Raw genomic sequence first — 16,635 nt, 5'->3', positions numbered from 1 at the left:
AACTCGAGATGCTTATAACAAAACCTCTTTCTATTATGTCTGTTATCCACTTGTCTGTGGAAGACCTTCTCCGCTGGTCTCTGAATGACAGCAAATGGGCATCTACCCGAGAGATCTTTGGGTGTATGCCAACCCCGTCACACAGATTTATCATTATCTGGGATAGATGGAAACACGAGTGGCACCTGAAACTTTGTCTCAGGATTTTCCTATTGTTCTACGTTTAATTCGCACAATTGCACTGATGAAGGAAAAATACAGATATTTTTCTTTAACTCCTTGTTCCTTAATAAATAAATAGATACATTTTCTTGATGGACATCACTTAAATCAAGGACCTGGCAAACCGCTTTGACCCAGTCATCTACATCCTGTACACCATCACTATCTCCAATGAATGAGACTAATTCACCGGAGTCGGAATCATCCAGTTGACCTTCTTCAGAGGAAACCTCGGATTCAGAAAAACTTATCACTCTCTCAACACAATGGGCGAACTCAGATGTTTTTTAAAGGGGCAATCACAGTAATTGCACCTTTAAAACAAAATCTGAATTTGTCCGTCATCCCGCACGGCCGCCAAACTCGGGGGTCGTTGCGTCCGGCCCAATGTCTCTTGACTTAGACCCTGTTGTAGCCAATAATTTTTCAAGTGGAAAAGACGTTCTTTCTAGACCCATGGCTGTCCTTTCCATAGGTCTGGCCCAAGATGGAGCTCTGGGTGCCATGGCCCCAGACCCTTGGCATACGGATATCCTTACAAAGCAATAAGGATCAAATAAGGTTTGCGGTAACAGTAAGGGGCAGACTAGATGGGCCAACTGGTTCTTATGTGCCATCACATTCTATGTTGTGGATTGTCCAGCAGGATGTGGTTAGCATCCCAGTAATTGGGATGCCGGTGGTTATGTGACCGATGCTGGAATCCCGACACCACTCTGAATCCCGGAGCCGGAACACCAACCAGCGACATCCCAAAGGTAAGTATCTGGGACACTGTTAGGGATAGGGCTTGGGGGAAATTAGGGTTAGGCACTAGAGAGGAGGATGAAGGAAAGAGAAATGGGGAGTAAAGCTTGACTGACGCTAATATCCTATGCTGTGCCGATTGCCGTATCTTGCACTTTCAGCAGCATTGCTAATCTAATGAATGTGTAATGCAGAATTACCCCCAGATTTCCTGAAAGTTCTCCGTGTGATGCTGGAGCCGGATTATCGCTGCCGAGCCACGGTGGACTGGCTGCTGTCGCTCCCTGCTATTCGCAGGGCTGAGAGGTGGAGAAAGGTGACCGTGACTGCAAGAAGGATCCTTACTCTGACATTTACAGCGTTCCAGGTGAGCTCTCTCCTCGTGGACAGTATGTGTCCGGCTCCTTCATGTGCGGGTGAGAAATCTGCCCGCGCTCGGTTTTACCCATATTGTACATGGTACCAGCTGCGTGGCAGTATTACTTCATGCCCTATGTGCCCACACCTCTCCCATCTCTCTGCTGGTCCTCCAGCACTTCTTCATTGTTCCCCTCCAATCTTAGCACATTGATGTCCTGCATATGTGTATATAGGGTGGTCATAATGCCATAGTAAACCTTCCCCTATTCAATGCAAGGAGTAAAAGGGCAAGTTCGCAGAAAAGTATGGAAGATGGACTCGGTAGCCACCAAAGATGGGGCCCTGCAGGAGCGTTAGCAAACCCCTCCAGTAATGAGTATGAAGAATCTGCTACAAGATTAAATCTGTATCCATGTAATGATGTAGATATACAGAAGTGGAGTTTGGTCCCTAAATTGATGCAGCCGTAGCTGACCGCATACACAGGAAATTCGGAAAGATTCCTGTTTCTTTGGGAACCATATTAAAATCATGTATCACCATGGTCTCAGTGCCCTTAGGTTATGAGGAGACAGACTCCAGATAGCCAGGAGAAGGTAAATGGAAGTATCTGCTGGAACCTTACAAATGTTGACAGATTTCTGGAGCAAAACTCCATTAGGTACCACGGGTTCCTCCGCAAGATGTATGGCATCAACACTAGTGTCCAGAAGAAACCTTCTGGTTCTAGCACAGGAGAAAAGGTCTCGAGTATATTCAGCCTCCTTGATCACGCTCACATTTAAAAAATGCAAGAAGCCATAAGCCAGGTAGACAATACATCAGGCACAATATTCCTTCTTGCGCTATACAGCCGTTGCTGCTGTTCAAGATTACAGATGAAAGTAAAAATCAGAGAACCCCACAGTCAGTTCCCTCTAACACCACTAGGTGGCAGACTTGCACAATGAGCCTGATTTAGAGCTGCAAGCAAAGCCAAAAAGCACACAACTGGGCAAAACCATGTGCACTGCAGGAGGTGCAGATGTAACGTGCAGAGAGAGTTAGATTTTGCCCATTAGTGTGCTTTTTGGCTTTTACTTATGGGCCCATTCTATCACACTTCAATGGATTTTAGAATAAGGAACGCATGTAGGATAGTTCCATCAGTAATATCTTTTCATCGTCCAGGACTCGCACACTGGGCAGGGTTAGAGGCTTTGCAAGACATCACATCAAAACCCATATATTTCTCCTTCATCCACTAGGGGCCACTGGAGCGTAGTTACAATGGGGAGATAGTAGGCAGTAATTGGGAGCTGGCACTTTAAAATTCTCACACTGTGGCTAGCTCCTCCCCTACTATCTCCCCTCCAAGCCAGTCTTAGTTTAGTGCCCGAGGAGAGCTGGTTCACTTGGGTTTAGCTGAAGAATTTTTTCGTTTTTCTTTATTATTTTATTTTTCTTTCACACACTCACAGACTGGCAGCTCTGCCACTGCCAGTCTGCACCGCGGGAGCTGCCGGCGGGGTCCCATCGCAGCTGCGTGCGGCTCGGGATGGGCCCCGGCTGAGGGAGACACTGAGCTCTCCTGAGTTGGCCGGACACCGCTGCGTGCGGCGCGTGTCGGGGCCACTCCATCCAGCAGAAGATTCCGGCAGCATGGCAGCGGTGAGTATCAAAAATGGCCGGACACCGCTGCGTGCGGCGCGTGTCGGGGCCGCTGGGTCGAAACGCCTGACGGAAGGAAGCGGTGAGTACAATCTCCCCCCCCTCCCCCTCCAGACTGATGTATGTTTTTACATTTCTCAGTTTCAGTGTTTTAATACATGGATGGACAGGCTCCCCTATACTCTCCAGTCAGACAGGCTGGAGTGCATAAAAGGCTTACTAATTTGAAATTGGCGCCATTATGTGGGGGGCGGAGCTTCAGCCCGCTCTGTAAGCGGGCTCAGCGCTCTTCACTCCCCGGCTGCAGCATACAGGCAGCTGGGTGATACATTTACATATATCATATATCTGTGTAATAATTAGCATAGCTCTCATGGCAGAGTGGTAACACCTATGGTTACGATGCCCACGAGCTAGGGTTCAAAGGACACACTCTCCCCGGCCGCAGCATACACACTTACAGGCAGCCGGATGATAGTGCGGTTTTAATTTGAAAGTAACCGGAGCAGGGGGGCGGAGCTAACTCCCGCTCCGTTCGGCGGGCTCAGGCTTTCCGCTCCCCGGCCGCACATCGCTCCCCGGCCGCAGCATACAGGCGGCCGGGGGATGCATGGGCGCTTTCCGCTTACTATACAGCGGATTTGAATTTGGCGCCGAAGCGGAGGGGGCGGAGCTAACTCCCGCTCTGTACGGCGGGCTTTCTCCGCTCCCCAGCCGCTGCAGCATGACGAGACGCCGCTCCACAGTCCCCCGCTCCCCGGGCCACTGAAAGCTCCTTTCCTCTCCTGGCTGTGCAGGGAGGATTCTTTACATGTATAAGGTATGAGGGGGGGTGAAGCTTATTCCCCCCGGCGGCGGCTCCCAGCTCTCATGGTCTCTAGGCAACACACCTGTCTCTGGGATGTTTAGCTTTTCTGTGCAGTGTGCTGCAGAAATATTGTTACATCTTGCTTTGGCTACATTCCTCCTGCAGGTGAGTCCTCTGCCCCATTTCAGACATTTAGATCAGGGAATCTGCTCTATTACAGGAGCTGGGACTCAGCTCATTAATAATTAAAAATCTACTGTGCAGTATTTCTTTACCCTACAAATACACAGTATTTATCTACCCTATTAGGTGCACAGTAATTATCTACCCTATTAGATGCACAGTATTTATCTGTCCTATTAGGTGCATGGGTTCACTGTGGTGTGTGTATATAAATATATATAGATATGTTTATATATATATATATATATTTAAGTGTGTGGGTATGTATATAGATATATCCATACAATACCATATATAGGGGATAAAACAAACACTTCCGCAATGTTTTCTAGAAACAGAATACCCCACCTTGCCACATAACATTTTCACCCATCTTTTCTCACAGGCTGGTCACCATTTTGAAAAGCCAGCGGAACCTCCGAGAAACATCGGGTGCACCTTAATTAGCGGTACACTACATACAGGGCGGGGTGTTGCCTTCCCTTTATTATTCCTTGGTGTCACTAGTTACTAATGCTGTTTGTAATTTGGGGAATGTGTTTAAGGCATCAGACAAATAGCGCTGTGGCTCAGTACGCTAGTAGCGGGTATCTGAACAGGGGTTTGAATCCAAACAAAACTTTAAGGGGAGCTCCTATAGCCTAGGGCTAAGACTCCTGTCCCACAGCGCAGCGCTACTGGTTCAGGTCTCCGCTGCTCCAGAAAGTTTATTTGAACGTGTCGGTCACTACACATTATAGTGCAGACCTTGCATAGGGCTGTGTTTATTTAACCCACCTTTTCTCCTTTCGTTTGTCTCACCTGGGATAGTCAAAGAATTCCCTCTTAGGTGTGAAGTATGCGGTGGAGCCATCTGCTTAGCCCTCCACGCACCTGCAGGACACTCCTGTTTGAACAGCTCAGATTATACAGGTAATGTCACTGGTAACCAGAGACCTTGTACGTCATTTCACCTCTCCAGGTTTCTAAAGGAACCTTGCTAACCTTCCATGTTACAATACTGATGATGTCTGTTTTCTGTGGAGTCTGAACCTGTGTCTCAGAATATCCAGGTGCATTATACAGCAGTTCGTCTGAGACTGCAGGTAAAGGAGGCGGACACGTCAAGTCCATCAGGGTTCGACGCCAATGACGAAATGACAGCGACTGGTTCAGTTTCGGATGAGCTGGCCAGGCTCCGGTAGACGGCCGGCAGACACCCGAATACACAATTTCAGGTATCAAACAATGTTTGTTTTCCTATCCTTTCCCCGCAGACGGCAGGAAATGGTATCGGTACCTCTCCAGGGTATGCCCCTCGATGTATTGCCGGTCCAACAAGCTGCCGTTTTCCTGAGGCAACCTTGCTCAGGGATCCATCGAAGACATATACGGCAGCAGGGTTCTACCTTGTCCGGAGCAGGTAGGTTGTGGAACAATTGTCCTCTAGGTTACAGGATGTTTCGCATCCGGATCAATTGATACTTTGGTACGAGTCAGAATCACGATTCTGCTTTATGTTCTTTGGAGGTCTCCACGTCTGCAGTCTCGGAACCTGCATTTTCGCTTTGGGCTGTCTTAACCCGACGACCTCGGGGGCTGCGACAGTGACAGGTGAACATGAGATCCTACGGGGCAGATGGTTCAGGGGAAGGAACTTTCTGCAGGATTTCTTGAACCATTGGAGGTAAGTCCACTTTGCTTTCTCCTACTTCTGCCCCAGCTCCAAGACAGACCTTTACCGGTCTTTCCTTTAGATTTTTACCGTGCCCTTTCAGGCTTCCGATTCCACACGGGCGATATCTCTGTCGCCAGGGGATCTCAGAAGGAAGAAAAAAAAAAAAAAAAGCTGAAGCAGAGGCTCAGCATCCTCTGTCCAGTCTGATTTTACATCATCCTATACACACACTAAAGGTCAGACTTTCCTACCACCTGGAGGGTCCCAGGGTAGGCGCAGGTCGGTGGAAGAAGGCTTGGGCGGTTACAGACTAGATTTGGGAGTACCCCGGCCGATTTACGATGACAAGAGTCATAATGCAGGCGGCGCTCCATATGCTTCTAACCGCAAAGGGTGTTGATCCCTGTTTTTTACATATCATTTGAATCGGGACAGTTCTCAGCCCTTTGTTTTCTTTTCACGTTCCGAAGCCAGTTGGCTTGGCCAGGCCTATTCTGGCCTTAGAATCCTTTCAGTCTGTGATTGCTAGTTGAACAAGAAAGGGAGTTTTACGCGTCCCTTGTCTTCAGGGATGCCTGTTTACTGATTTCCGTTGGGTTTCCTCATCGGGCTTTACTCAGTCGCATTACAGGATTCTCATTTTCACTGTAAGTCCTTTTCTTTCGGTCTCTCTTCCGCTCCCACAGGGTTCAGGAAGATCACAGAATAACTCTTTTTCAAGGGGTTGACGTTGGTTCCCTAATGGGACAATCTACTGCTACTATCCCACTCTGTACATTACGTGGCTTCTGAAGATCCGATTTATGCTCCTCATAAACGTTTTCTCAACAGGGTCCGTCGGAGGATTTTTCCTTCCTCGGTACCAGGTACTCTATTTCTTCAGTCAAGCTGCGACGCAATGAGTGGTCGCCTACATTCCCCTCTGAGCGGGGGACAACAATCTTCTTTCCAGATCAGGCCACCATGTCAGACTCCTGGGTGAGGAAACATTCCCCGGAGTTTTGTCAGCTGGTCTGCTGTGGGCGGAGATTTCGAATCGACCTCAGGGCGTTCTGACTGACTCTAACCCTTTACTACTCACCGACGTGAGCTCTGGTGGCAGTAGCCGAGGATGCCCTCAGGGCTCCTGGGAGTTTCTGGTTATTCTATCCTGCCTCCTTTTCTATTTCTACCTCACTTTCGGTAACACAGGAGGAGAATATGCGTGCTAGTCCTCTCGGTGGCTCTGGTTGGGCCACCCATGACTTGAAGATACGGCTACAACTGTTGTCGGTAGAGGAGCCTTGGCTCCTACCTCGACTGGACTGTCTACTTCAACAGGGTCCTTTTCTTTGTTCAATCTTACACTGGTTTCATTTAACCGTGTGACTGTTCACGAGCCCTCAGAAGGGAGGAGTTCCCTAGTTCGGTTAGGCCTACTAGACCCCGATTTCAGAAGTCTGTTACCTCTTCTCGCTTTTGCCACTTTTGGAAAGCTGTATGGGACATAATAAGGATAAAAGGGGGTTTTCCCCTTTCAGTTACCATTCAGCCGTAATCTTTGGTTTCTCTGGGAGGTTTTGCTCCGCTGCGCTTCAAACCACATTGACCTGAATTTTCGGTCCCTGCCTTTTTCGGTTTTCTTCCAAAAGAAATTAGCCTGGCGCCCGTAAGTTCGGGCTCTCTTTCAGGGAGTACTCTATTAGCAACTCCCCCGGCTGAGCTTCGGCCTCAGCGGTCGTTTCTCCCAAAGGGCATGTCCGTTTTTCATATAAATCTGACACTAGTGTTTTTCAGTCCTCTTTGACTGTTGTCAGGGCTCGCTGACTTTCTCTACAGAGGTCTTAGGCTATTCGACGAAGGGTTTTTTTTTTCTTCTTTATTCTGTACGATGCTCCCGTACTAAATAGCCAGGGTCCCAGCATATGCTGGGCTGTTGGATACATCTGACCATCAGACAGTCTTCTTGGCGGTTGCTCGGGAGCCTCCGTTTTCCATTTCAGCGCACTTTACGTGCGTGGTGGGACCTTCGTGGGCAGCTGCCCGTGGGGTCTCCATGAATACTTTAGGTCGGGCGGCTACTTGGTCCGGCCGTCATACGTTTGTCAAATTCTACAAGTTTGACACTTTTGCGGCCTCTGCATCTCAGTTTGGCCGAGTGGTTTTACAGAACTCTCAGCGCTCTCCCACCCGTTCTGGGAGCTCTGGGACGTCCCCATTGTAACTACGCTCCAGTGGCCCCTAGTGGATGAAGGAGAAATCAGGATTTTGGTACTTACCGATAAATCCCTTTCTCCGATTCCACAGGGGCCACTGGACGCCCGCCCAGCGCTGTTCCTCCTTGTTTTTTGCTTAACGGTTTGCAGATCACCATATGACTGCTTGTTGAGTTCGGGCTAGCCGGTTGTTTCTTGGGTTCTGTTCCAGGTTTGGTTTGTGTTCTCCTGGTTTACAGGGCTTCATTAACCTCCTCTACCTTACGGTTTGTTTATTACAGCTCTCCTCGGGCACAGTTTTACGTAGACTGGCTTGGAGGGGAGATAGTAGGGGAGGAGCTAGCCACAGTGTGAGAATTTTAAAGTGCCAGCTCCCAGCTACTGCCTACTATTTCCCCATTGTAACTACGCTCCAGTGGCCCCTGTGGAATCGGAGAAAGGGATTTATCGGTAAGTACCAAAATCCTGATTTACCCCAGTTCCTTCAAAGAAAAAGTTTTAATCCAGACTATAATTTACTATATTTCTCTGACGTCCTAGTGGATGCTTGGAACTCCGTAAGGACCATGGGGAATAGACGGGCTCCGCAGGAGACTGGGCACTCTAAAAGAAAGATTAGGTACTATCTGGTGTGCACTGGCTCCTCCCTCTATGCCCCTCCTCCAGATCTCAGTTAGATTTCTGTGCCCGGCCCGAGCTGGATGCACACTAGGGGCTCTCCTGAGCTTCTAGAAAGAAAGTTTAAAATTAGGTTTTTTATTTTACAGTGAGACCTGCTGGCAACAGGCTCACTGCAACGAGGGACTAAGGGGAGAAGAAGCGAACCTACCTGCTTGCAGCTAGCTTGGGCTTCTTAGGCTACTGGACACCATTAGCTCCAGAGGGATCGACCGCAGGACCCGTCCTTGGTGTTCGTTCCCGGAGCCGCGCCGCCGTCCCCCTTACAGAGCCAGAAGCATGAAAATGGTCCGGAAAATCGGCGGCAGAAGACTTCAGTCTTCACCAAGGTAGCGCACAGCACTGCAGCTGTGCGCCATTGCTCCTCATGCACACTTCACACTCCGGTCACTGAGGGTGCAGGGCGCTGGGGGGGGGGCGCCCTGAGCAGCAATAAAAACACCTTGGCTGGCAAAATAATCACAATATATAGCCCCAGAGGCTATATATGTGATAATTACCCCTGCCAGATTCCATAAAAAAGCGGGAGAAAAGTCCGCGAAAAAGGGGCGGAGCTATCTCCCTCGGCACACTGGCGCCATTTTCTCTTCACAGTGTAGCTGGAAGACGGCTCCCCAGGCTCTCCCCTGTAGTTTTCAGGCTCAAAGGGTTAAAAAGAGAGGGGGGGCACTAAATTTAGGCGCAATATTGTTTATACAAGCAGCTATAGGGGAAAATTCACTCAGTGATAGTGTTTATCCCTACAGTATATAGCGCTCTGGTGTGTGCTGGCATACTCTCTCTGTCTCCCCGAAGGGCTGTGTGGGGTCCTGTCCTCAGTCAGAGCATTCACTGTGTGTGTGCGGTGTGTCGGTACGGCTGTGTCGACATGTTTGATGAGGAGGCTTATGTGGAGGCGGAGCAGATGCTGAAAATGGGATGTCGCCCCCTGTGGGCCGACACCAGAGTGGATGGATAGGTGGAAGGTATTAACCGACAGTGTCAACTCCTTACATAAAAGGCTGGATGACGTAACAGCTATGGGACAGCCGGCTTCTCAGCCCGCGCCTGCCCAGGCGTCTCAAAGGCCATCAGGGGCTCAAAAACGCCCGCTCCCTCAGATGGCAGACACAGATGTCGACACGGAGTCTGACTCCAGTGTCGACGAGGTTGAGACATATACACAATCCACTAGGAACATCCGTTACATGATCTCGGCAATAAAAAATGTGTTACACATTTCTGACATTAACCCAAGTACCACTAAAAAAGGGTTTTATGTGTGGGGAGAAAAAGCAGGCGGTGTTTTGTTCCCCCATCAAATGAGTGAATGAAGTGTGAAAAAGCGTGGGTTCCCCCGATAAGAAACTGGTAATTTCTAAAAAGTTACTGATGGCGTACCCTTTCCCGCCAGAGGATAAGTTACGCTGGGAGATATCCCCTAGGGTGGATAAAGCGCTCACACGTTTGTCAAAAAAGGTGGCACTGCCGTCTTAGGATACGGCCACTTTGAAGGTACCTGCTGATAAATAGCAGGAGGCTATCCTGAAGTCTGTATTTACACACTCAGGTTCTAGACTGAGACCTGCAGATAGTGCTGCTGCAGCGTGGTCTGTAACCCTTTCAAACAATAAGACGTCGTCTTATATATGAGGGATGCACAGAGGGATATTTTGCCGGCTGGCATCCAGAATTATTGCAATGTCCATTCTGTCAGGAGGGTATTAGAGACCCGACACTGGACAGGTGATGCTGACTTTAAAAGGCACATAGAGCCTTATAAGGGTGAGGAATTGTTTGGGGATGGTCTCTGGGACCTCGTATCCACAGCAACAGCTGGGATGAAATTTTTTTACCTCAGGTTTCCTCACAGCCTAAGAAAAGCACTGTATTATCAGGTACAGTCCTTTCGGCTTCAGAAAAGCAAGCGGGTCAAAGGAAAAAGCTGCACCAGTCAGCCAGTTCCCAGAATCAAAATTCTTCCCCCGCTTCCTCTGAGTACACCGCATGACGCGGGGGCTCCACAGGCATAGCCAGGTACGGTGGGGGGCCGCCTCAAAAATTTCATCGATCAGTGGGCTCGCTCACAGGTGGATCCCTGGATCCTTCAAGTAGTATCTCAGGGGTACAAGCTGGAATTCGAGGCGTCTCCCCCCCGCCGTTTCCTCAAATCTGCCTTGCCGACAACTCCCTCAGGCAGGGAGGCTGTTCTAGAGGCAATTCACAAGCTGTATTCCCAGCAGGTGATAGTCAAGGTGCCCCTACTTCAACAAGGACGGGGTTACTATTCCACACTGGTTGTGGTACCAAAACCGGACGGTTTGGTGAGACCCATTTTAAATTTGAAATCCTTGAACACATACATTAAAAAATTCAAGTTCAAGATGGAATCGCTCAGGGCGGTGATTGCAAGCCTGGAGGAGGGGGATTACATGGTATCCCTGGACATCAAGGATGCTTACCTACATGTCCCCATTTACCATCCTCATCAGGAGTACCTCAGATTTGTGGTACAGGATTGCCATTACCAATTCCAAACACTGCCGTTTGGACCGTCCACGGGACCGAGGGTCTTTACCAAGGTAATGGCAGAAATGATGATACTCCTTCGAAAAAAGGGAGTTTTAATTATCCCGTACTTGGACGATCTCCTTATAAAGGCGAGGTCCAAGGAGCAGTTGTTGGTCGGAGTAGCACTATCTCGGGAAGTGCTACATCAGCACGGATGGATTCTATACGTTCCAAAGTCACAGCTGGTTCCTACCACACGCCTACTGTTCCTGGGGATGGTTCTGGACACAGAACAGAAAAAAGTGTTTCTCCTGCAGGAGAAAGCCAAGGAGCTGTCATCTCTAGTCAGAGACCTCCTGAAACCAAAACAGGTATCGGTGCATCACTACACACGAGTCCTGGGAAAAATGGTAGCTTCTTACGAAGCAAAATTCCATTCGGCAGGTTCCATACAAGTACCTTTTAGTGGGACCTCTTGAACAAGTGGTCGGGATCGCATCTTCAGATGCATCGGCTGATAACCCTGTCTCCAAGGACCAGGGTATCTCTACTGTGGTGGCTGCAGAGTGCTCATCTTCAAGAGGGCCGCAGATTCGGCATACAGGACTGGGTCCTGGTAACCACGGATGCCAGCCTTCGAGGCTGGGGGGGCAGTCACACTGGGAAGAAACTTCCAAGGACTTTGGTCAAGTCAGGAGTCTTCCCTACACATAAATATTCTGGAACTAAGGGCCATTTACAATGCCCTAAGTCAGGCAAAACCCCTGCTTCAAAACCAGCCAGTACTGATCCAGTCAGACAACATCACGGCAGTCGCCCATGTAAACCGACAGGGCGGCACAAGAAGCAGGATGGCGATGGCAGAAGCCACAAGGATTCTCCGATGGGCGGAAAATCACGTCTTAGCACTGTCAGCAGTGTTCATTCCGGGAGTGGACAACTGGGAAGCAGACTTCCTCAGCAGACACGACCGACACCCGGGAGAGTGGGGACTTCATCCAGAAGTCTTCCAACTGTTGGTAAACCGTTGGGAAAGGCCACAGGTGGACATGATGGCGTCCCGCCTAAACAAAAAACTAGATATTGCGCCAGGTCAAGGGACCCTCAGGCAATAGCTGTGGAAGCTCTAGTGACACCGTGGGTGTACCAGTCGGTTATGTATTCCCTCCTCTGCCTCTCATACCAAAGGTACTGAGAATAATAAGAAAACGAGGAGGAAGATCGATACTCGTGGTTCCGGATGGGTCAAGAAGAGCTTGGTACCCAGAACTTACAGAAATAATATCAGAGGACCCATGGCCTCTACCGCTCAGACAGGATCTGCTACAGCAGGGGCCCTGTCTGTTCCAAGACTTACCGCGACTGCGTTGGACGGCATGGCGGTTGAATTCCGGATCCTAAAGCAAAAGGGCATTCCGGAGGAAGTCATTCCTACGCTGATAAAAGCCAGGAAAGAAGTAACCGCAAACCATTATCACCGTATTTGGCGAAAATATGTTGCGTGGTGTGAGGCCAGGAAGGCCCCAACAGAGGAATTTCAGCTGGGTCGTTTTCTGCACTTCCTACAGTCGGGAGTGACTATGGGCCTAAAATTGGGTTCCATTAAGGTCCAGATTTCGGCTCTGTCGATTTTCTTCCAGAAAGAACTGGCTTCACTGCCTGAAGTTCAGACTTTTGTAAAGGGAGTGCTACATATTCAGCCCCCTTTTGTGCCTCCTGTGGCACCGTGGGATCTCAACGTGGTGTTGAGTTTCCTGAAATCACATTGGTTTGAGCCACTTAAAACTGTGGATTTGAAATATCTCACGTGGAAAGTGGTCATGTTATTGGCCTTGGCTTCGGCCAGGCGTGTGTCAGAATTGGCGGCTTTGTCATGTAAAAGCCCTTATCTGATTTTCCATATGGATAGGGCAGAATTGAGGACTCGTCCCCAGTTTCTCCCTAAGGTGGTATCAGCTTTTCACTTGAACCAACCTATTGTAGTGCCTGCGGCTACTAGGGACTTGGAAGATTCCAGGTTACTGGACGTAGTCAGGGCCTTAAAAATTTATATTTCCAGGACGGCTGGAGTCAGGAAAACTGACTCGTTTTTTTATCCTGTAGGCACCCAACAAAAGAGGTGCTCCTGCTTCTAAGCAGACTATTGCTCGCTGGATTTGTAGCACAATTCAGCTGGAGCATTCTGCGGCTGGATTGCCGCATCCTAAATCAGTAACAGCCCATTCCACGAGGAAAGTGGGCTCATCTTGGGCGGCTGCCCGAGGGGTCTCGGCTTTACAACTTTGCCGAGCAGCTACTTGGTCAGGGGCAAACACGTTTGCTAAATTCTACAAATTTGATACCCTGGCTGAGGAGGACCTTGAGTTCTCTCATTCGGTGCTGCAGAGTCATCCGCACTCTCCCGCCCGTTTGGGAGCTTTGGTATAATCCCCATGGTCCTTACGGAGTTCCCAGCATCCACTAGGACGTCAGAGAAAATAAGAATTTACTCACCGGTAAATCTATTTCTCGTAGTCCGTAGTGGATGCTGGGTGCCCATCCCAAGTGCGGATTGTCTGCAATACTTGTATATAGTTATTGCCTAACTAAAGGGTTATTGTTGAGCCATCTGTTGAGAGGCTCAGTTATATTTCATACTGTTAACTGGGTATAGTATCACGAGTTATACGGTGTGGCTGGTATGGGTCTTACCCGGGATTCAAAATCCTTCCTTATTGTGTCAGCTCTTCCGGGCACAGTATCCTAACTGAGGTCTGGAGGAGGGGCATAGTGGGAGGAGCCAGTGCACACCAGGTAGTCCTAAATCTTTCTTATAGAGTGCCCAGTCTCCTGCGGAGCCCGTCTATTCCCCATGGTCCTTACGGAGTTCCCAGCATCCACTACGGACTACGAGAAATAGATTTACCGGTGAGTAAAATCTTATTAAAAACCCTCCAGAGCAATTCACATTGTTCTGGTCATGTGGAGACTCAACAACTTTTCCAATGCCGACGAGTTTTGTTATGGAATATGTGAATTCTACCCCCGCGGCTATGGATCAGCTTCAGGGTGCTTCCATGTCCTAGGTGCAGTTTAACACAGAAAGTTCCTCCGGGTCTAGACTATGGAACAACTCTTCTAATTCACCTGTCAGACGACACCTCTATGAGATGGTGGAATTAAAACAAAGTCCAGATATGGCCCTATTTGTACAACATCCGGGTGATACGAAGGTCGGAACATGGCAAGAAATGCGGGTGACGGGTGCATGGCTGGATTGCTAACATGAACCCAACTCCCCTCACAGCAGATAACTTGTAGAAATAACTTTGCGAAACAAAGTATCAAGGGTAAGGTGTCTCAAAATATGGGTGGTCTTCAGTATGCCGGCGGTCGGGCGACCAGCATACCGGCGCTGGGAGCCCGACAGCCGGCATACCGACACTTATTCTCCCTTGTGGGGGTCCACGACCCCCCTGGAGGGAGAATAAAATAGTGTGGCGAGCGCAGCGAGCCCGCAAGGGGCTCATTTGCGCTCGCCACACTGTCGGTAAGCCGGCGGTCGGGCTCCCGGCGCCGATATGCTGGTCGCCGGGAGCCCGGCCGCCGGCATATCATAGTGAACCCTCAAAATATAGTACTGTACTTGGCACGTGAAGTACAGGTCCATCCGTGGACAGCAGCAAGGAGACTGTTGGGAATGCATTCCTCACTGATAGGGTTTAGAACTGCTAACGTGGGATGAGAAGCAGGCCTCGCTACATCCCAGCAATGGGATAAACGTCGCTCTCTTGGTGGCAGATCCCTTTCATCCAGTGCTACAGGCTGGGGAGCTCACTCCCTCACAGAGTTCCATGTTGACAGCAAGAACAGTACTGTCACATAAATGTAATGGAAAGGAGAGAAATATACACAGCAGTTTCATTGGTATCGGGTCACTGAAAGGGGGCTCTTCCTAGGCCAACACAGCTTACTCTCCAATCCACAGAGCACCAATTTACTAAGACACGTAGTACATATGCCATGGTGATGTTACTTTCCTTGGAGACTTTAAGGTGCACACAAGTCCTGGAATTATTCCCACTGGTCAGAACATCCCGTGTAATGAATGTTCCCTATAAGAAGTAATATGTACCTATGGTGGCCAATCCCGGGGTCGGCGGGATCCCGGAATTTAGGGCCAAAAACGGCCGGGACTGGAAGATCCAATCCCGGGGATTGAGGGATCAGCGTTGTGCGTCCACAGGACGCTCAGACGCTGCCCGGCTTCCTCTTTCCGGCTCCCCCGGCGCAGCATGAGGTCACGCTGCGCCGCCAGCCGAGCACTGAGGGAGTGCAGGAAGAGATCCCCACTCGCCCGCCCTCTGTATACGGTTAGTAATGTGTGCGGGGTGGGGTGGGGCGAGGGGGCGGCCACACACTTAAAAGCCAATCCTGGACTGAAAAAATGTCCCAGGATTGGCTTCCCTATATGTAACCTTGTCTGCTGGCAGACAGTGGGGGCTGTGTATGTCCCCAGCCTGCTCCAGGCTGAGATGGGAGTCAGCCAGTCACTCCCAGTTGTGACCGGAGCCCTTCAGGAACAACTTATCTTCATGTGGCATCTTCTTTTCTTACAACTGCAACAGAATAACGGACCAAAATGCAGATACTGGAAAATCAATCAGATCACATTTGCTGCGTCCTCACTGATATTACATATACAGAAACCAGTTTATATTGGCGAAGTATGTGATAACATTTCCTCCTATGGTGATCCGTACACTTGCAGGATAAGGAAACAGCTCAGTAGTAAGTTACACAGTGTGGACGAAATGCTCCATGTAATAACTAAGAAGAGAAGCTACCAAGGAGGATGTTGAGGAAAGGAGTTGTGGGTAATTATGATTCCGTTTCCTTACAGCTGGTAATGTGGCTGGTGGCTATACTATTCCGAGGCCTCAGGCATCCGGTTACCTGGCTCCTGCACTGGAGAGGAGCAAGCCTGGCGTTGCGGTCCCCACCGTCTTCTCCTGCTCCAAGCCGATTTGGTGAGAGCAGCATATCTAGTGACTGGGAGGACGAGAGCCTTGGAGATGATGTCTTTGAAGTACCACTTAGTCCTCTGGGCCTCCCCAGGAATCTGACCTACCATGGGCAGGAATTTGCTCTCAGGTACAGGTGTAAAATGCTTTATACATGTATTACCTGGGTGAGTGTGAAGGGAGAGATTCTTATTACCGCGAACTGGAGTCAGACCGCACATATTTGTAGGAAGTGGCATGTTAGTATCTATATGGTCTGTCCACCCATAATGTTTCCAGCTGCTCATATAAAATGTATATTTGTATATAACCTACTTGCTGGTGACCCAGTATTCCACCAGCTGGAGCGGCTTCGCCATAGATATACAGTGGATAGGTAGGACTGTGCTTGGTGCTACAGGTAATGAAGGTGGCATTGGAGGCTTGTTCTTAGCCCTGTTGCATCATGGGAATCGTAGTTCTGTGTAGCTGAGGAACTGCTCCCCCTATTAGACGTCATTCAGAGATACAGTTCTTAAGGTGCGTATATACATCGGCAGATTTATCTGTCCAAACGTTTTCCTCCATCTTGCTTCTTAAGGGCCCCATACACTGACTAGGCCGATTTTGCCCGATTTCAGCCCAATTTGGGCAATCGGCCCG

At 49.4% G+C, this 16,635-nt stretch overlaps 1 protein-coding gene across 2 annotated transcripts in view; it reads left to right on the top strand.

The window, feature by feature from the left end:
* The window catches only part of PKMYT1 (protein kinase, membrane associated tyrosine/threonine 1), a 118,752-nt gene that overhangs the window by 70,972 nt on the left and 31,145 nt on the right, over positions 1-16,635 (top strand). For both annotated transcript variants that reach the window (XM_063935476.1, XM_063935475.1), the window contains 2 exons: positions 1,164-1,336; positions 15,873-16,123. In XM_063935476.1, coding sequence (XP_063791546.1) covers positions 1,164-1,336; positions 15,873-16,123 — 424 coding nt within the window. The remainder of the gene's footprint in view (positions 1-1,163; positions 1,337-15,872; positions 16,124-16,635) is intronic.

Source organism: Pseudophryne corroboree, chromosome 7 (assembly GCF_028390025.1).
Source record: "Pseudophryne corroboree isolate aPseCor3 chromosome 7, aPseCor3.hap2, whole genome shotgun sequence".
Lineage (NCBI taxonomy): Eukaryota > Metazoa > Chordata > Amphibia > Anura > Myobatrachidae > Pseudophryne > Pseudophryne corroboree.
The sequence above is the reverse complement of the archived record's forward strand: the minus strand, read 5'-3'. Positions and strand labels throughout refer to the sequence as shown.